The following is an 18,178-nucleotide window of genomic DNA, read 5'->3' as shown; positions in this document are numbered from 1 at the left end:
GTTCATGCCATGCCACTGAACTTCAATCCAAATGCAGTAGCCCCCTCCCAATCAGATCATTAGCCATAAGTCCCCTGAAGGTGCCATACACAAGGTCCTAGTGGGAATGGGAAAAAAGGTTGAATACAACAAGATTTAAAACCCAGATACAGTACTTTAGACTCGATGCAACAGACAATAAGGAGCTATGGTAGGCTCCTCAACAAGGAAATACTTGATACAGTGATAGATCAAAAAGATTGATCTCCATGAAACTGAATTCATTTCAAACGTGAATTAAACTTTTCTAAGAAATGAGTCTAAATAACGAACTAAATAACAATGAAGTGTTAGTAATGAAGGAACTGATGGTTTTTACTTTTTAAATTCCATTCTGGGATAATTAAGGGATAAATCAGTTCAAATGAAAGATGTCACTGTTATTAAAACTTCATTCATTTATTGAATTACATTTCATGTGAACAGAGTTATTTTAAGATTATTTGATTATCATATAAGTCAATGTCATTTCCAGTTTTTGGAAAATTGATATTAATGCCTTGTCACTGAAAATGTAACTCAGTTTATCAAACTAATTTCTCAGAGGCCACCTGATAGCCACCAGATGGCAACCTGCACTGATGTCAAATTTGAAATTTAAGTTCTGGATTGCCCTGCAACTATGCATTACCCCTCACCATCCCGCTGGGTTCCGTTAAAATCATAAAACCCAAAGGCTTTCCACTACTTTCCTAAATTCCATTTGAACAAAATGAAATATGTTCTATCCACAATGCTTACGATAATTAAGGTATTTTTTTTTCTTAATAGGAGTCTATCTGGAAATAGCACAATATGGAACGATCATTAATAGGCCTGTTATGGTACTTGAGTAAACGCCTATCAAGAGCAGGGGCACACATTAGTAAATTTCCTAAAGAAAATCCATTTTCATTTCAAATTCTGACATTTTATTTAGAAAAATTACATCCTTTCTTTTAATTATTTCAGTAAACATAATGAGGGTATTGCTAACTACACCTCAGAGTACTTTATTTTCTCCATTTTTTTTAGTAATATGAGTCTACTTGTAATTAAAGGCGCACTGCATTCATGATGCCAAGGGTCTCCAAGGGAAACACTTAATGTCCACCTCATAATATTATGCCACAATTACATGCACAGAAGACTTTTTAATAATCTTTGTTTCCTAATTTAGTTTTGATTGGCTCTGAAATCCACAGCAGCTCTCAAGGGCTCCCATTTCCACAGTCATCAGCACTGCTGCACCATCAATTGTACAAACGCACATGACTTCTTCCGTCTGTGGGCTTCCTTTCAAAGCTTCTGTTTAACTTATCCAGAAAATTAGCTGCAGGCTGGAGATAATTGCAGATAATTTTGCCATTTTTAAGCCACTGGGGTGTTGCGTGCAGATATGACAGCTAAGTTTGTCTAAACACAAAGAACAAGTCATAGCTTTGTGTTGTCACTTCAGCTTTACACACGGGTTCAGATCATCCTATTTGCTCTTTATGCAAATTGAAACAAATTGTCATCACTGGATGATCTGTGTTTTCTGACAAAGCTGTGCTATGTGAAGCTTTTATGTGGCTGGAAGAAGGACATGATCTATACTAACATATTACCCCAGCCTAAAAAACAAAAAGCCTAATCTATGCTTCTATGCTTCAGATTCTTCCTCCTTAGCAGAGATATTTCTTGGGCCACCAACAACTTAAAAAGAATACATTAAATTAAAAAGAAGATGTATGGTCTCAACATACACAATTCATATATATTAGTCTCAATATACACAATTCATATAGATGTGTGTATATGTGTATACGTTTCCCCTATTTTACTGTCATAAATAGGAATGGCAGAGTTCTCCCATAAAATTTATGTTCACAAATACTGGTAGTACTAATATATAGCAATTTAAAACCACTATATATTAAAGAGTTATTAAACAGGTCATCTGGGTTAGCAAGCCGAGATCTATTGTCAAACAGAATCACGTGGCCCTTTTTTCCCTAAAATTTCACCATAAACTATATACTGCATTCCCGGATAGTCACAGCCACATAATGATGGAGCAAGTGCAGAAAGCGGCAACACTGACTCTTAACACATTGCCAATGAACTTCAACTTCATACAAATCAGCCAGGGGAATTTCAGGGTATTTCTCTCACCAAATGTGCCCTTAGTGTTCAGAATTGTTATACTCACAGCTAATAAGGGTGTCAGTAACTGAGCAGGTGATTTCTGAAACCATTTTGCAGCAAACATTTACATATAAGGGCTAAGTAGTGATTGCGCTTATGTGGCAGCAACGCTGATGTAATGGGCCATAACGACTCTGAGGGAGCAGGAAGGGATGGATGTGTGTGTCAAGGAGGAAAGTGTGAAAATCATAACACAAATGACTTTATGGATTCCCATTAGACCTTGGGCTAGGGAGCACCTAAACAGGTCTGATATGACAGCATCCTGAGACAGCTTTACAGCCTGGTGTCAGGAACCCTTACACTAAAGAGTTTTATGGAAAATCCAAAACTACAGAGAGGAAGTGTTGCCCTATTAGGCCATTATCATTGACTTGGCATATAATATGCATACAAATAGCCCCAAAGTATGTGCTTAAAGGATAGATTATTAAATCTGTTCTGCCAATCATATGCATATTAAGGAGTCCAAATTAGGCACTGATAGGTAACATCGCACAAATCCTACACTCTCCCTTGAAAAACGTTTCTGCTCCGTGACAAGTTTACATGCACCAAGGCTTCCAAATATCTGCCTCATACTCAGATGTAGCCTTTGAAAAGGCGGTCTTGTGGATCTTGGGGTAAACATACAAAGTATACATATTATTGCACTTGAGAAAGTTGAGGGATATCACTTTAATTCTTTTTTCTCTTTTGGTCTCTAACATCACAAAGCTAGGGAACTGGTAGGGAACTGACTTGCTTAAAGACCTTATACCATGTGCTGTGAAAGGCAAGCATGAGAAGTTCTGTAATGTGCCCTTTCCCACTCATGATCGGAAAGAGAGGCACACTAAAGACACCCAGTCAATAAACCCTTCCCCAAAAGGACAGGAACAGTGCCGAACTTGCCTTTTCTTGCCAGGGGCTGAGATCAGGAAAGCTGCATATTTAAATCACAGGTTGAACACACTATACAGGACCTATGCAAGTGGAAACGGCACACTGCAGAAAGATGTCTGCTCTTTTACTTCAATCTGTAAATTATTAAACAATTCCAGAAGAGGCATATTGCTACAAGTGTCATACAAACCAATATATAGAGCTAGAGTGTTCTTCATAATATGAAGAGTTGGCCCAGAACTCATTCTCTGCTGTGAGGAGTGCACAACTTATCACCTGCACAGCAATTTCCCTCCAAATTTGCAATGAGATCTTAAATTTGACCTTTTATGAGAGATTATCAAAGACCTTACACAAAGCCAACAAATGTCCCTGCTCTTTTACAGATTTATTATAGTTTTGCTAATGTGTTTGAATGAAGTACTCTTCTAGAAGTCTCTGGTTTCTAAAATGTACGTTTTTTGGTTTTTTGGTTTGTTTTTTGTTTTTTGGGTTTTTTTTTGCAAAGCACATACCTGTTTCCCAGAGAGACGGGTCCTCTCTTTGAAATATTTAGTCTTTCAGGGCACTTTAGTCATTGTGACACCTAATAGCCAAGATCTTTTTCTCACCCTCCACAAAATCAGGTTTAGACTATAATTCAAACCAGTCCCCAAAGGCACTTCTGAAAAATGGCAAGCCGTTAGCTTTTAGGTAAAAACACTCTTTATTGCTCAAAATTGTTTCCTGTTACAAAACCTTTTCCACAGTGCTAGGTCTAAGATGATCTTATGTTAATTTAACTCACTGGGGACTGTGAACAGATGCTACTTTGATTAATAGTTTCACTATCCTGAAAATGCCAGGCCGGGTTCAAGATAATAAAGTCAGATAAGAATACTATTAAAATCTGCCATATGATTATATCTGTTACATGGGGAAAAATGGGATCACAATTCCTCTACCAAATAAAGACCGCCTGTAATTAAAAAAAAAAAATGACATAAACTAAATGAACACACTATCTGGACTCTCTAGCACCTTCATTTACATCAGCTTAATCACCAAATTCGTGACTAATACCTTTAGGTAAACTTTCAACCATGTCCTTAGTGAAAATCCCATGTGTCACTCCAAAGTTCTTCTTTCACATAACATTTAACTTTTCACCCCGGAAAAGACTGATGTACACCACAAAAACAATGAATTCTTTAACTTGGCCTCTCAAAAGGATAGTGTCTGAATTTGTGTGCCAAGGTCACTACTTTTCAGCAAATATGCTTTCAACATTCCAACATTCGTATTTAAAATACCCATAGAAAACCAGGACCCTTGAAAATAAGGACCCCACATGAGTTGACAAACAAGACTTTTCTGGAGGCATTACCTCCTCTCTTCTTTGCTTTTCTTCTCACTGACCTCCTAACCAAGGACTTCCACATCACATCAGTTTCCTGATGAGGAAAACCATGAACTCTAACCTAGCCTTGAACAATGAACCTCAAGGGTGGCCCTATACAGGCATGTGAAGAGAACTTTGTTTTTCTAAAGTTGGTTTACCAATGGATTTTATCCTTTACTATAAGACATTTGGCCTAATCATATTCCCAGACTCCAATCTGAAACTGAACCCTCAGCCTAACTCTTTCTTTTCTCAGTTATATACAGTATGCCTGTTTCAGTGGAAGCTTCGGTTTGTAAGGAAGGCAGAAGGCACGTTCCAGTGCATGAATCACCCTGCGAATCGTAATCCCAGGTCCTGCAAACCTCCACCGAGAAGAAAGCTAGCCTATTAGCACCAATCTGCCACCAGCAGATTCAGCTCATTGCTTGAGTTTTCACACTCACCACATCTGTACACGTAAATGACATGCCTCCACTTAATATGAAACATTCTATTCAAAAGGGTTGCCTCACCATTGCACAGAATGTCTCAGGAGGGTCTCCACAGGTAATGTCCGGAGGATCCAGTTTTACTTTCAGATATTTGGTCATGTCCGTGGATTCCGGCTGACAGGCCATGTAATCCCAAACTTTCCCTTCTTCTGTGTAAATCTGAGTCTTACACACATCGTAATGTCCCCATACCAAAGGGTAGGGCTGCATCACTGAGGACACTGTAACCCAAAGGGCATGAATTGACAGGAATCTTGACAAATACATCTCTAAATTCTTGGCAATCTTTGTGGTAATAAAGCAGGGTTTGCTTATTTGTGATCTATGTCCCTTCTACATATACATATATGTGTATATGTAGGTAAGTCTATATATTAAAAAAAAAAAAAAAGAGGATGAAATCTCAATGTAGATTCCAAATCTAAAAGCCAAGGGTTGATATTGTGCGTGTTCAGGTATATCGAGGATTTGGGTGGAAGTCTAACATACTTGTGCGGTAGGCATCACCAACAACGTGCAGCTTTTTCGTTGTCCTAGAACGTATCTATTACACTCAGGTCTAGTTTGGTTTTTGTAAAAGATGTCCAGGAGCAAAGGATGATTTAGCGATGTGATGGCTCTGCCGTTGTACATCCGATAACCCTGGGTGATCCTCAGTGCTCGTGGCTCACAAGGGATGCTCAGATGCACTGATAGTATCTGAAGCAAAAGGATGAGTGTCTATAGCCCGGTGTCTGCTTCTCATCAATCATTCTTTCCTTCTGGCACCAACACCCTTTAAGAAACAGGAAGAGTAAAAGTTATTGCCCCAGAATCGATGCATTACAAAATGTTTGATATGTTGACATTTGGGAGGGTTGATGCAATATAAAGCAAATTGGTGTAATATGGATAACCTTTACGCCGATGCTTTGCTAGAATGAGCAAACCACAGAAATCATTCACATTGGGGAGAATTTTGATACGAAGGACTTAACTCTTCCGTAACAAAGACAGATGTGCATGTTCCAGGTGAGTTACAGGTTTTCGCTTCAAAAATCATATTTCCATCTTGACAAAACTGAGAGCAAGCAGCTAGATTTAAACATTTCTCATGGATTGCAATGCTAGAAAATCTTACAGGAGAACAATGGGGGAAAATGAACGCTTTTATAACAATGACAAAGAAGTGACAACTACTTGTATGCCTTTTGTCTATTGGCAAAGAGACCCTAAAAATCTCTAAATTCTGTGTACATTTCTTAGCTTTTGTTAGCCCGAGTGAAAACTGGCATTGTTGGCACAAGGCTGTCCCTCTGGATTTGCTCATTATATGGAAGAATTTAGCCTCTTTTGTTTAGTTGCATTTAGTGATAAAGATAACTTGGCTCTCTGGAAAAAATACTCAAAAATAAAACCAAAGGAGGAAATTTTCCTTTCATAAGAATTTTCTATTTTCTTACATCTTTTTATAGCCATTACATCTGCATTTGCACTTACTTTCTGTAACAGAAGAGAATTTGTCCCAAAGGCGAATATTATTCGCTGCCTTAAAACTAAAAGCTCTGTAGTAAAATGCACAATTTAAAATGCACATATAAAAACAGCTGAGGGTGAGTTAACAGGCCATGAAGCAGAATAATATGGCACTAATTCTAACAGAAAATAAAAATTACTGTTTAAAAATTACTTTTGGTCAACCGATAATGCAGCCTACATAACTATGAGTACTAGTCATTGGTGAGTTTAACTGGCAACTTTTCTCTTTAGAGATCACTGTCCAAATCTAAACAAAAAATAACATTTGGAACCCAGGTGTAAAAAAGAGGTATTTGTGTAATTAGTTGGTTCATCGTGTCACAGTCCCAATAATTAACTATTTTTTAAACAATTGAAAAGGACAAAAAAGCCCACAGTTTAGAAAATACCATTACAGACCCTTTAATTCACATTAAGCAGTTTAAATAGGGAAGTTCACTATCTTCAAACAATCTTGTAAAAGGAATTCAATATATTTAAATAATGCACCATCTTAAAATGAACTAAGCCACAGAGACTATGAAATGCCAAGGGATGGCTGAATAGTGTTTCCATAGCAAAGTAATTTATAATAATTGCTTTATGGATGCAAGTGCAATTTTCATTATATTCAATTCATAAAATGTTATCATCCAGCTGCAATTTGTGATATTTTCTATTAGGAAAAGTGTTGAATATTTGGGTTCCTACGAAGCAATAATTAGCAGTTTGTCTAAACATGTATAAACTGCTGATTTGAATTTGCCTCCTCCTTGTAACATAAAGACTGTACTATACCGTGTTGGGCACATTTTGATATCTTAAGCTAAAAAGAAAAAAATCGCAGAGAAGCATGTGTTGTGGCTAGCACAGCCTTCTGCTTTTTCAGATTTGGTGGTAATTTTAAGTTGATATTTTAAGAAACATCCAACAATTTGACAATTAATAATCTGAAAAGGTTGTGAAAATAATACACATGCACATTTTCTAGATGCATTTTCATCTGTGTGTACTACTTTGTTATCACAAGAAGACTCTCATGGGGTGTAGGGGAGCTGGGCATCACAACAGACAGCAGAAGTGTAAAATCTACTAGACTAGAACTTATTAACTTCAATTCTTAATTTCAAATACTTAGCAACTTATTTATCAAGAACAATATAATCTTGAAGGCCAGGAATGGACTGCTCTGAGTGTGAACCAAGTGAAAATTATGAATTAGTTTTTAATACTGTTTTTCAAATGTGACCTTAAGTATATATTTGAATGCTCTCGGAGCTTAATCTTCAGTTTTTTTGTTAAACAGTAAATGTTATCCCCTAATCTATTTATGTCTTATATCCCTTTCTTTATCCACATTTGCCTTACTACAACCACAAAATAAAGGATGACCAGGTGGCTGTACGTGAAAAATTTGGACACTAAGGAAATGTATGTGAGCCTGTTACTGTTTCCTGATACAACAGCAATCCCAATAGAACGAATTCTCATTAAAGTATAGCAGAATTATAATGATGGTCATTACACAGAATTATGGACTACACCATTGATCGAATTTAGAGCACTGACAAGGAAAAACGCAGAGGAGTGCAAGATATTTGAATATTAGGCAGTTGCAGGACTGTGCGACAGACATTCTTGACAAGAAGCAGCCAATTATAGCTTAAATTTCTGGCACATAACCAGTTGTGATTAATAGTTTTCCATTACATTACAGACATATTATTAATGTATTAAAAATGTCAAGCTTTGGCAAGCACTAATATGGCATGGCTCAGTTAGTCTGCAGAATTTACATTTAATGAGCTCCCATTGACACAGAAAAAGATATTGACCACGCATATTACAGATCAGGAGCAGAGGGTCACTAAGCTGTTCTTTAACATAATTGCTTAATTTCATTCTAATTTTTGTATTTGTAGCATGTATTCTAGCGTGTGTTCTTTATATAAGGTCTCCTTACTTTTTTCAGTGCCACATACACTTCAAAGAAATTCCTCTTAATTTAAAATTAGTAAGAAATTAAATTTGTGAACTGTCATGACACACAGTGGGAAAGGAAGCCTCTGTCAAAATGGAAAAGTTGCCATTAAAGTATAATTATGGAGTTTTCAAAGAAAACAAAATGATATGAAAATAGAATATTGTTTACCCCCTAACCTCTATTGTCTTAATGGCACTGGTTCCCATCTGGCTATGCTTTCAACCAGGTTAAAATCATCAATTGCTTCTTAAAAGCTAGGTCATCACAGCAAATATCGAAGCAAATGGATTATGAGAAAGACAGTCAATGACATATTTGAAGGTTTAATATAGTAAACCAACCCCTTCTGGCCCATAACTGAACTGATTGCCAAATAATATGGGCTTTCAATTGTATCAGGTGTCTGCATCACCTAAATGTGAGCAGCTTCAGAAGAGCTCTGGGCAGCCCCAGTTCTAGTTCTTTGCTTTGCAAATCTTGGAAACTCACTGTACTCAAATAATGCCATCATCTCTACCTACACACTAAAGTACTGAGAAGTCCTCTTTGATAAAAAATAACCACTAATATGCTATGAGAACTCCAAAGACTCTCACTGGTATATAAATGTGCAGAGCCAATGTAAAAACATAAAATTATGTCATGTCCTCAAGTTGACAGATATTACTGATCTGTACTAAAATGGGCTATAACATGGCTTTGCATCCATGAGACATCTTTCTCCAGGCTTCTGTAGCTAATTCCCTTCCACCTTGGATTAACTTTGCATAAGATCCTTCACAGGCCCTTTCCCTCACTAGAAGAGAAGCCTTACAAAATATTACACGGAAGTAATAATGATCAAAATTATAGACAATTATATTCTAAAAACAATCGCCAATTTCATCAACTGAGAGGAAAATATTGACAGTAAATCTGTTAACTCCAGCTCATTCGTTTTATTATATAATTTCACTAGGAGGTGGGGTTGGTGGTAGTAGGCTATTTATTCCATAAATATTCAGCTCTTCGGGGGCACCTGAAATAGACAGCTATTGACTCATTCCTCATAGACATTAAGACTTTTATAAATATGCATGTTTCTGAATGGGAAGGAACAAAAAGAACATGGACTATCATCACATTTCATTGAGTGAAAAGTATAAAGAGATAAAGATATGACCCAAATTCTATAACCCACCAAAATTAGCAGATTCAAACACTGTCATGAGATGGACTAGACGAGACCTTTAAGATATGCTGAATGCTCTTTGCATTTATTTATTTGTTGTGAAGAAAGCATTTCCTAGCCATCTTAATGGGAAACAATTTGCTTCTATCCTTTTGCTAACTGTCTCTCAAAATGTAAGGAATTTAACATGTATTACAACGCCATTGGCATATCTTATTCATTCTTGATTGGGTATTATGAGCAACTGCCTATCATGAGATTCTTAATAAAACCGAATAGCACACCTTCGTATTTGAAAATCTCGGTTTTCACAGACGGAAGAATGATTAGAGAAATCAGATAGCATATACTTGGCAGGATGTTTGGGGATGGGATAATACATAAAATTATTTCAGAATCAGTTAAGCCTAGAAGAAATCTGGGGTTTCATTCCCATACAACAGCAAATCTTGCCTTCTTACATAGGGAAGTTCAGACATCCAAGGTTTCAAACACACATTTAAGAAAATGTACACCCACCTGAAGTTCTGAAACAAAACTCTGGATTCTGAAGATGAAATTATTTTTTTAAAGTATGCTACATCTCTTACTGACCTATAATATGATACACACACACACACACACACACACACACACACACACACACACATTTTTGTTAACACAATAATTGACTTTCTGAGTTGCATGAAATTTTTTCTTTCCAAGCGCCCTGATGCTCTTGTAACTCCAAAACTCTCCAAATCTTTACAACACTTAGAAAACATATCAACTAAATGTGTAATGGTTTAATTCTTTGACATATTTTTTTTCAGAATAATAATGGAAGCAGACAAGTAGTTGCACCAACTGCAAATATACAAAAGGAAACTGCAAAATACATTGGCTTCCTCCTAAAAAAGCTAACCTGAATCACTTTAACACACATGCCATGTGAAAGCTGACAAAACAAAAATTTCAATAGAAAAAAAAAAGCTTTGTGTGCAAATAAATTGTTTTCTTACAAAATTTTAGGATTATATCTCTTAAATTTCACAGTAGGAAATATCACCAAATTAATAGCCAGTATGTGGAATTCTGAATGCCCTCATGTTGGTCTTTAGTGGTGAAACAGATGTCACTTCATGGTTCCAGAAGAGAAAAGGAAATACATCCCTTACGTTTATAAACTGTAACAACATTAAGTGTAAAACACTTGATGCATTTTTTTCCCCTTTGTATCCTTATCCACATGCAAAGGCCCAAATTTTATCTTCATGAAAAACTGAAAGTTGCTTATCTTCCAAAAGAATCTTGGACAGTTATTGAACGGCCTTTCCTTTGCCAAAGAGAAAGGGGGGGGGGGGGGAGGATAAGACATTCAAAGTGATACAGTTCAAAATACTTAATGAAATCTGAGGTTGCTAATTCCCCACAGGTTAGAGATACTCTCAAGGTCTAGGCAAATCAGAAAAACCTGGTCCCGTCTCCGGAAAAGACAATTTCTGGGAAACTTTTTCTAACAAGCTTAACCATTATGTAAATTTGAATAAAGCATTTTGTTGGAGGATCTTTCTGGGTAGTCCCCCCCCCCCATCACCATTTCTGTAAGATAGGAAAACTTTTAGTGTTTTCAGTCATAAAATAGGGCCTTATTTCTAGAGCAATACGAGTGCCAGATATGCCATATGCTTGGTGGAATTCTGAATCTTACTCAGAATTTTCCATTCCAAAGACTGACAAACTGTTATGATAACGAGGGGCTCCATTACCGTTCAGAGTGCAGAGAAGAATGGAGGGGGAGTTGGGTAACAAAAGCCTCTACTCTCGGAAATCTATACCTGATGCGACGATGGGAACGCAACCTCCGACTTCTCCAAATAAAGTTCCTTTAAAATCCCCGCTAGGAATTTTCCTGCAAGCCCTGCAAGATGACAACCTAAGTGGATGGGGTGGAGGGTGGAGGTCCCCGGGTGAGGTTACTAGAATAAACAGCAGAGGGCGCAGTTTCTTTTTTTATCGAACTTTTCGCGTGTATGAATCACTTAATTGGTTATTTTGGGCCCAATAATATTCGGGATTATTTGTATTATATATAGATATCCACAGATCCATATAGGACAGGAATTCAGTGTCCCTAGACGATTGCACCAACCGGTTAAAGTCATGCCAGCAAAGAATCTGAGCAAAATATTCCACACAGCATTCCTACATCAAGTCTTTCCCTCTTTGAATTTTCCCTTCTCCCCAGTTGCACACCATGGGATAGTAATGCTTTAATCTCGCACCAATAACGGAGATTAAAAGAAAGAGACTTCAAAAGCTCTCAGTGTGGCCACCGGCTCCACAGGGCCGGCAAGAGGGCAAGTTTTCTCCCCAAGCAAAGACAATTGGCAAAAGGAAAAAAAAAAATCCTCTGGCGCGTTGTGTGTGGCCAGGTGTGTGCGCGTGAGAGGGGGAGCGCGCAGGGTGCCGGTCCGTGAGTCCGCCGAAGCACAGACCCCGCGCCCGGGCTCCGGAGGCAACACTCACAGACACGTAACCCGCTCGGGGCGCACACCCAGGAAGACTCGCGTGTGGGTGTGAGAGTGTGCGGGTTGTGTGCGCGCCGCGGCTCCGCGCGCTGCCTCCTCAAGGCGCTTCGCAAAGTTCCTCGCCCACCCGGAGCCTCCCTCCCGCCTGTGGATCGCAAGGGCGGGGTGGGGGGGAGGGGGCGGAGGGAGGGAGGGAGCCCGGGGTTGGGGGTGGGGGGAGAGGGGCCAAGAAGAGACGCGCGGGTCTCCGGAGGAGGGGGACGCCGGCTGCACTTACCGTGTGGCCCGCTTGCCCTTGCGCCGGCCGGGAGCCGACCGACGGCGCGGGGCGGCGGCCCTGCCCAGCCGGGTGCGCCTCGGGCGGCGACCGCAGCAGCGGAGCCCGCGGGCGGCGCACGGGCGGGCGGCGGCAGCTCCCGCCGAGCCTCCTCCCGGGCGCGTGGGGAGCGAGAGGGGTGGGGTGTGGACCTGAGCCGCCGCCGCCGCCGCAGCAGCAGCCCCGGGGTCCCGCTCGCGCCCGGCCCGCCGTGGGAGAGGACTCTGCGGACCCCCAGCCCCGCGCCGGCCCGCCACTCCCCGCCGCTTAATTACCTTGGTCGCGGGCCCCAGAGGGGGAGCCTCCTGTGCGTCGCCCCCTCTCGGAGCCCTCGCCGAGAGGGGGAATTCCTTTCCGTTGACGTCCTCTTCCGAAATGCAAAAGATCAGTGACTTTGACAGGTAGATGAGGGGGAGGGAGCAGGGGTGGGCGGAGAGGAAGAGAGGATGAGAAAGGTGCCTCTCCCTCCAAAAATATAGTGATATTAATAATGAAATCGCAGCCTTCGGGAGGTCTTGCCAGCCCAGTCCCCCGCTTGCCGGCTCTCCTCCGCTCCTCCTCGCGCCACTGCCTCTGCCACTTCTCGCCTTAAACTTTTACTGGGGGATTTTTTTTTTTTTTCTATTTCTATTTTTTTTCTCTCCTTTTTTTTTTTTGTATTTTTTTTTTTTTTTCAGCTGCAGGACGATTTCCTGATTCCTGGGGATCAGAACCAGCGGCCGGGCGGTTCTACCCCGCTTGGCACAGCTTTCATTTTATTTCAGATGAAGACGTTGAGCTTAGTCAGAAGGGACATAAATCAGGACAATTAGCATTGGCGCCAAGAAGATCCTCTAGTAACAATTTCGCCCGGGCTTCCTTCGCGCATTCCTCCACTCAAGTCAGAAATGTCACTGCACATAGCGTTGATGGCTGTGAGACGCGACGCACCCAAAGTCCATTTGATGAAATATACATGGCCCACGACGCTTCTGGATTGCGGTTCCCGGGCTCCCCGCCCCCGCCCGCGGCGCCTGGCCGGAGCGGCTCCGAGCGGGCAGCAAGCTCTCAGCAAACTTAGGGGTGCGTGCAAATTAAAGAGTGAGCGTGAGGGCCGGTGAAGAGAGAGCAAAAGAAGCGAGCCCCGGGAAGCCGCAGCCCTCAGAGGGGTGGCTCGAACGTTTCACTTAAAAGCAGATCTTCTGCAACTGCCAGCAAGTGGAAGGATTGCAAACCTTACGCTACCTCGAGACCTGGGCGCTCCGAGCGGTCCTAACTCCGTCCCGCTCGCTGTCGCTGCGGCTGCTCCCGCCGCCCGTGCCGCCGCTCCACGACCTCCCAGCGCTGAGGCTCTGAGACCACCCTTCACCTCCCCACCCCCAGCTCGCCCACGGAAGCGCCCTTTCCAGTAACTCTTCACGTACCATCCACTCGAGCCCCCGCCCGTCCCATCCCTCGCTGCTCCTTCTCCTCCCCCAAACCGTTCCTTAAGCGCACCCCTCGCCCCCAGCAGGGATCCCTATTGAGCTTTTCAACCAACAATTCCCTGGCCCTGCCAGCGGCCCCTACAGCGCCAGCCTTGAACCTCCTCATTTAGAAATCCATTCCCCTTTGGAAAGTTGAAGTTCAAAAGAAAGCTTGTCAGATCTCTTTGCCTTTCCCGAGAAAAACGCAAACACCCCGACCCCAAGACTTCATTCCCCACCAGTGGGGGCTCAGACTTACCTGAAATCACTCTTAGCTACAAGCTAACGTCAAAAAATAAAATAAATACAAAATCCAGACTTAGATAGGGAGACACTTTAATTAGAAAGAAAGACTATTGCAATATAGAGAGAGCTCTGATCTCAGAAATCTGTAAGCATCTCAAAGCCAAACAAAAAAAGCCTTGATACGGTTAAGGGGAATACGTGGCAAGGGAAAGTTGGGCAGAGGAGAGGAAGTAGACCGAAGGCATGACTGACCTGCGGGGTTTGACAAGAATGCGTCTCTGTGGTCCACGGATTTGGGGAGTAAGCGAACAAGGAAACATGTTGTGCATTTTAGTGCTTGCTCAGATTTTCAGACAAGCTAACGTTCAGGGTTGGGTGGGGAGGAGAGAAGCCTGACTCAAGTTCAGTCAAGGCAGAGCAAAGGGTAAGAAAGGGGTATCTGTGAGCACTTGGGTCACTAACTACACACCCAACTATGAAGGCACAGAGCTAAGAGCAGAGAGATCACTTTTCTGCAATGGCTGGGGGGTGGGTGTGTCAGAAGAGTGTTAGCTCAGTTTGAACTGAGCCTGTAACCAGACCCTCTTTGGCCCCCAAGCAGCCAGAAAGGAGGCAGGAACCCCAGGCATCCAGCCCCTAGACCGTCTAACAGGGAGAGGTCACAGTGAATCCTCCTTCCCTTGACTTTCTCCAGTGCCTGAATCTTGTGTTTTCCTTGCTTTCCTTCTCCCCGCCTCTATTCTTAAGCACTGACATTGCCAAAAGGGATTACCTAATGGGTGAAACTCTTTAAAGGCATGCTTAGACAGTGGCCATTTCCTGGCTCTTCATTCAGTCCCTGTCTATGCTCCTCCAGGATTGAAATATACTGATTATATGGAGATACTATTCACCATTTCACCCTTCCTGACAGGCTCCAGGAAACTAGAACCTTCAGGGAAGCCAGTAGGAGTTAAGAAACAACACCCACAGTGGTGCTCTCACTTCTCACTGCTCCCCCCCACCTTTCTCAACACTGAATACAAACAGCTCTCAGCCTTACCTCTCCCTCTTGTTCTTTCCACTCAAGCCAAGAAAACCCCTTCTGAGTTTCCATCCCCAGTGTTGTCTGATATTTTAAGGTCCTTTTCTGGGAAAAAGTAAAGAAAATTTATCCATGTAGAGATTAGGAAATTCCCTCCTGGGATATATGAAGATCTTTGTGATATTGGCTCCCAACCTGGAGAAATGTTCCTTTCCAGATGTCAAAGTCTCAGAACTAAACCCCTTCCCCTCTTGCTTTACTAAGACCCTCTCTCATCGTCAAGGCTCCTTTAACTACGGGGCACACACCAGTCCCAGAAGAATATATTTGTAGGGGGACCCTTTCCAGTTAAGTAGCCTCTTCTGCTCCAGGAATGGGAGAGTCTTCCAGAGGTGAATTTTTTTTTTTTTTCCCAAACATCTGCTCTGATCTTTTCACAGGCTCAGTAAATCACCAGTTTTAAACATGTGGATTTAAACTTTGGCCAGGAAATCAGAATCGTCAGAGGAGACTTTTCAACATTAAAATCCCTTCCTCTCCAGATCATGATCCCTCCTCTAGTGGAGATGGAGTGGGAAGGACCTTATCTCCAAAAAAGTACTTTGGGTGGATCTGATATACTCCCTCAAACAGAGAACCCTTGAATTTATCTATCAAAAGAGCTTTCCTGAATGTATCTTTGCACATTTGTTTATATAATACAATCAGATATTTACTTTAGATATATTACAATTGTATTATATAATACAATCAAAAATTTACTTTAGATATATTCTTGGCATCAGAGAAAATAAGTTAGGGCATACTTACTTTTCCTACCATCCTTTGCCTTCTCCACCTACGTATATATTTAACTTTCTTTGGAAAGAACGATTTTTCTGTTTTTATTTAACCTTTCGACTCTACTTTTTTTTTTTTTTTTCCTCTCTCCTTTAGAAAAGAATTGTTTGATCTTTCAGTTCTCCAGCTTCAGATCTCTGGCAGATTTCCGTGCATTCCTCATTCTTCAACTTAGATTTTCATTTATTTGTAATCCCATTAGGTCTCTAACTATTGTTCATCTTGCTAGGTTATTAGCTTCTTAAAAACCTTCTTTTTAGAGATTTGGCAAGGCTGTTCAATTACTTGTAACGTCAACATGCCAAACTGGTAGTAGTGACATATTTGCAATATATCTAGTCCAAAAAGATATGTGTCTTCTTATAAGTACTCTAAAGTACTTAACATAAAGTAGGTATAAGATCAAGATTCGTTTCAGGTGTGAATAATTTTTGCCCATTTCCAGGATTCAGCCATAGCCTCCTTGGTAACAGGAACTAACTCCCACTATGTTAAATTAAGACTTCCATGTCCGAAATACCCAAATCAGGGACAAGTTCTGTGTGGCCAATTGTGTACTACGTGATAGATGTTTTTTATAACTGCTGCTTGTGTCCCAGTAGAAACATCCTAGCAGTTGTAAAACCTTTAGTTGTTTCTTGCCTCCACTCTGTGCTCGGGGACATGTTTTATTACAAAGCCATTAGCAGTGTAGTTTTGACAGGTTTTGAAGTTACTTACCTAACAGGATTTTTTAATGCTTAAATATTTTGACATTTAAACCTCTCACAAGCCCTAACCATCTGGTCTGGGCTCTATCACTGGACTATATTGGCACTTTCCTGCTGTTGTAGGTGTTCCAAGTACACTTACCTTCAAACTTTAAATTTACAAATCCAACGTATCCAAGTATCAAGCATGCCCAGCATAGATATATCAGCAATCTCATTTAGGTTTTCTGAGGACTGATAGTATACCAAAGGGCATATTGTTTAATGTAAGAAAACACACATATTTACTGTGCTACTGATTCTAGAACATGAAGAATAGCAGATGGTATAAGCTATTGATAGTTAATGACTAGTGCAGGGAACGTGACCTTTGGTATCCATGTGCTTTCTAATATATGGCACAGTATCAAATGCTCTGGAAATAATAAAATAAACTGCTTGGTTAGGGTAATATAAAAATTTAACAAAATGTAGAATCTGATATTTTTTTTTAGGAGAAAGCATTCTAACCTAAACGATAACTGTTTTTAGTCAAATATTTCATGTCTTTTTTCTATTTTGACTTTCCAGACCTAGAAGTGTTTGAGGGAGAATAGTTTTCTTATTTTTGTTTACCTAATATCACCCATAAGAAATCACTTCTTTTTTTTTTTAATTTGAGAGAGACTGCATGCAAGAGGGGCAGAAGAGAGAGAGAGAATCTCAAGCAGGCTCCACGCCTAGCTTGGAGCCTGAGGCAGGACTCGATCCCACAACTCTGGATCATGACCTGAGCCGAAATCAGGAGTCGGGCGCTCAACTGACTGAGACTTCTAGGTGCCCCACTTCTTAGTTTTTATGCTTTCAGAGTCTATTACATTAGATGTTTTTATCCAACCAGTAAAATCTGTCAAAGTCATGACAACTTGAATTTTTTTTAACCTATTTCAGTGTTTTTGAGACTCAGAACACATAGTCAATATTTGTTAAACAGTTTTTCTGAGGCTACAAAAAGAGGGCATCCCACCAGCAAGTTTGGATAATGCTATGGTCTGAACAAACTCAGGGTCTATGAGCTTGTATTTTGTTGTAGTTTGTCTGTCTAAGATCATAAATTTACTTCTTGAAAAAAAGGAGATCTTGCAATTTATCTAGTGTGCTGGCTGGAAAATTCATCTCAAAAATCAACAGCTGTGCAGATTTCTTCAAATGTAATTTTCATATTTTCAGTTATTTTTCAACAACAAAATCAGGATCCTTTTCAAATTGAGAAAGAAAATATATGGAGGAAGACTGAGTAACACTCTTTGCCTAATTTAGAGATCTTTCCATCAACTCCATCTCAATGGTTCTTCTCTCCAATTCAATACATATTGATGGAACCCACACCACCTTCGAGGAACTGTATTAGGTGCTGGAGGCAATGCAAAGCTCTCAAGACAAAGTGTAGACTATCATGTTGGGAAAACAGAGTTGGATTAATTGTAA

The 18,178-nt window shown here is 40.6% G+C and overlaps 1 protein-coding gene across 2 annotated transcripts in view; it reads right to left on the bottom strand.

Annotated features, from left to right (window-relative positions):
- NTNG1 (netrin G1) overlaps positions 1-18,178 on the bottom strand; it is a 344,789-nt gene that overhangs the window by 318,460 nt on the left and 8,151 nt on the right. The window contains exons 1-2 of one of the 2 annotated variants that reach the window (XM_042998069.1): positions 12,722-13,834; positions 4,990-5,743 (exon numbers count right to left, since the gene is read on the bottom strand). In XM_042998069.1, coding sequence (XP_042854003.1) covers positions 4,990-5,235 — 246 coding nt within the window. In that variant the 5' untranslated portion in view covers positions 5,236-5,743; positions 12,722-13,834. Of the gene's footprint in view, positions 1-4,989; positions 5,744-12,721; positions 13,835-18,178 lie in introns of those variants that run through there. The other variant, XM_042998068.1, reaches the window with a different exon arrangement.

This window comes from Panthera tigris, chromosome C1 (genome assembly GCF_018350195.1).
Source record: "Panthera tigris isolate Pti1 chromosome C1, P.tigris_Pti1_mat1.1, whole genome shotgun sequence".
NCBI lineage: Eukaryota > Metazoa > Chordata > Mammalia > Carnivora > Felidae > Panthera > Panthera tigris.
This window is presented reverse-complemented; position numbering and strand designations above follow the sequence as displayed.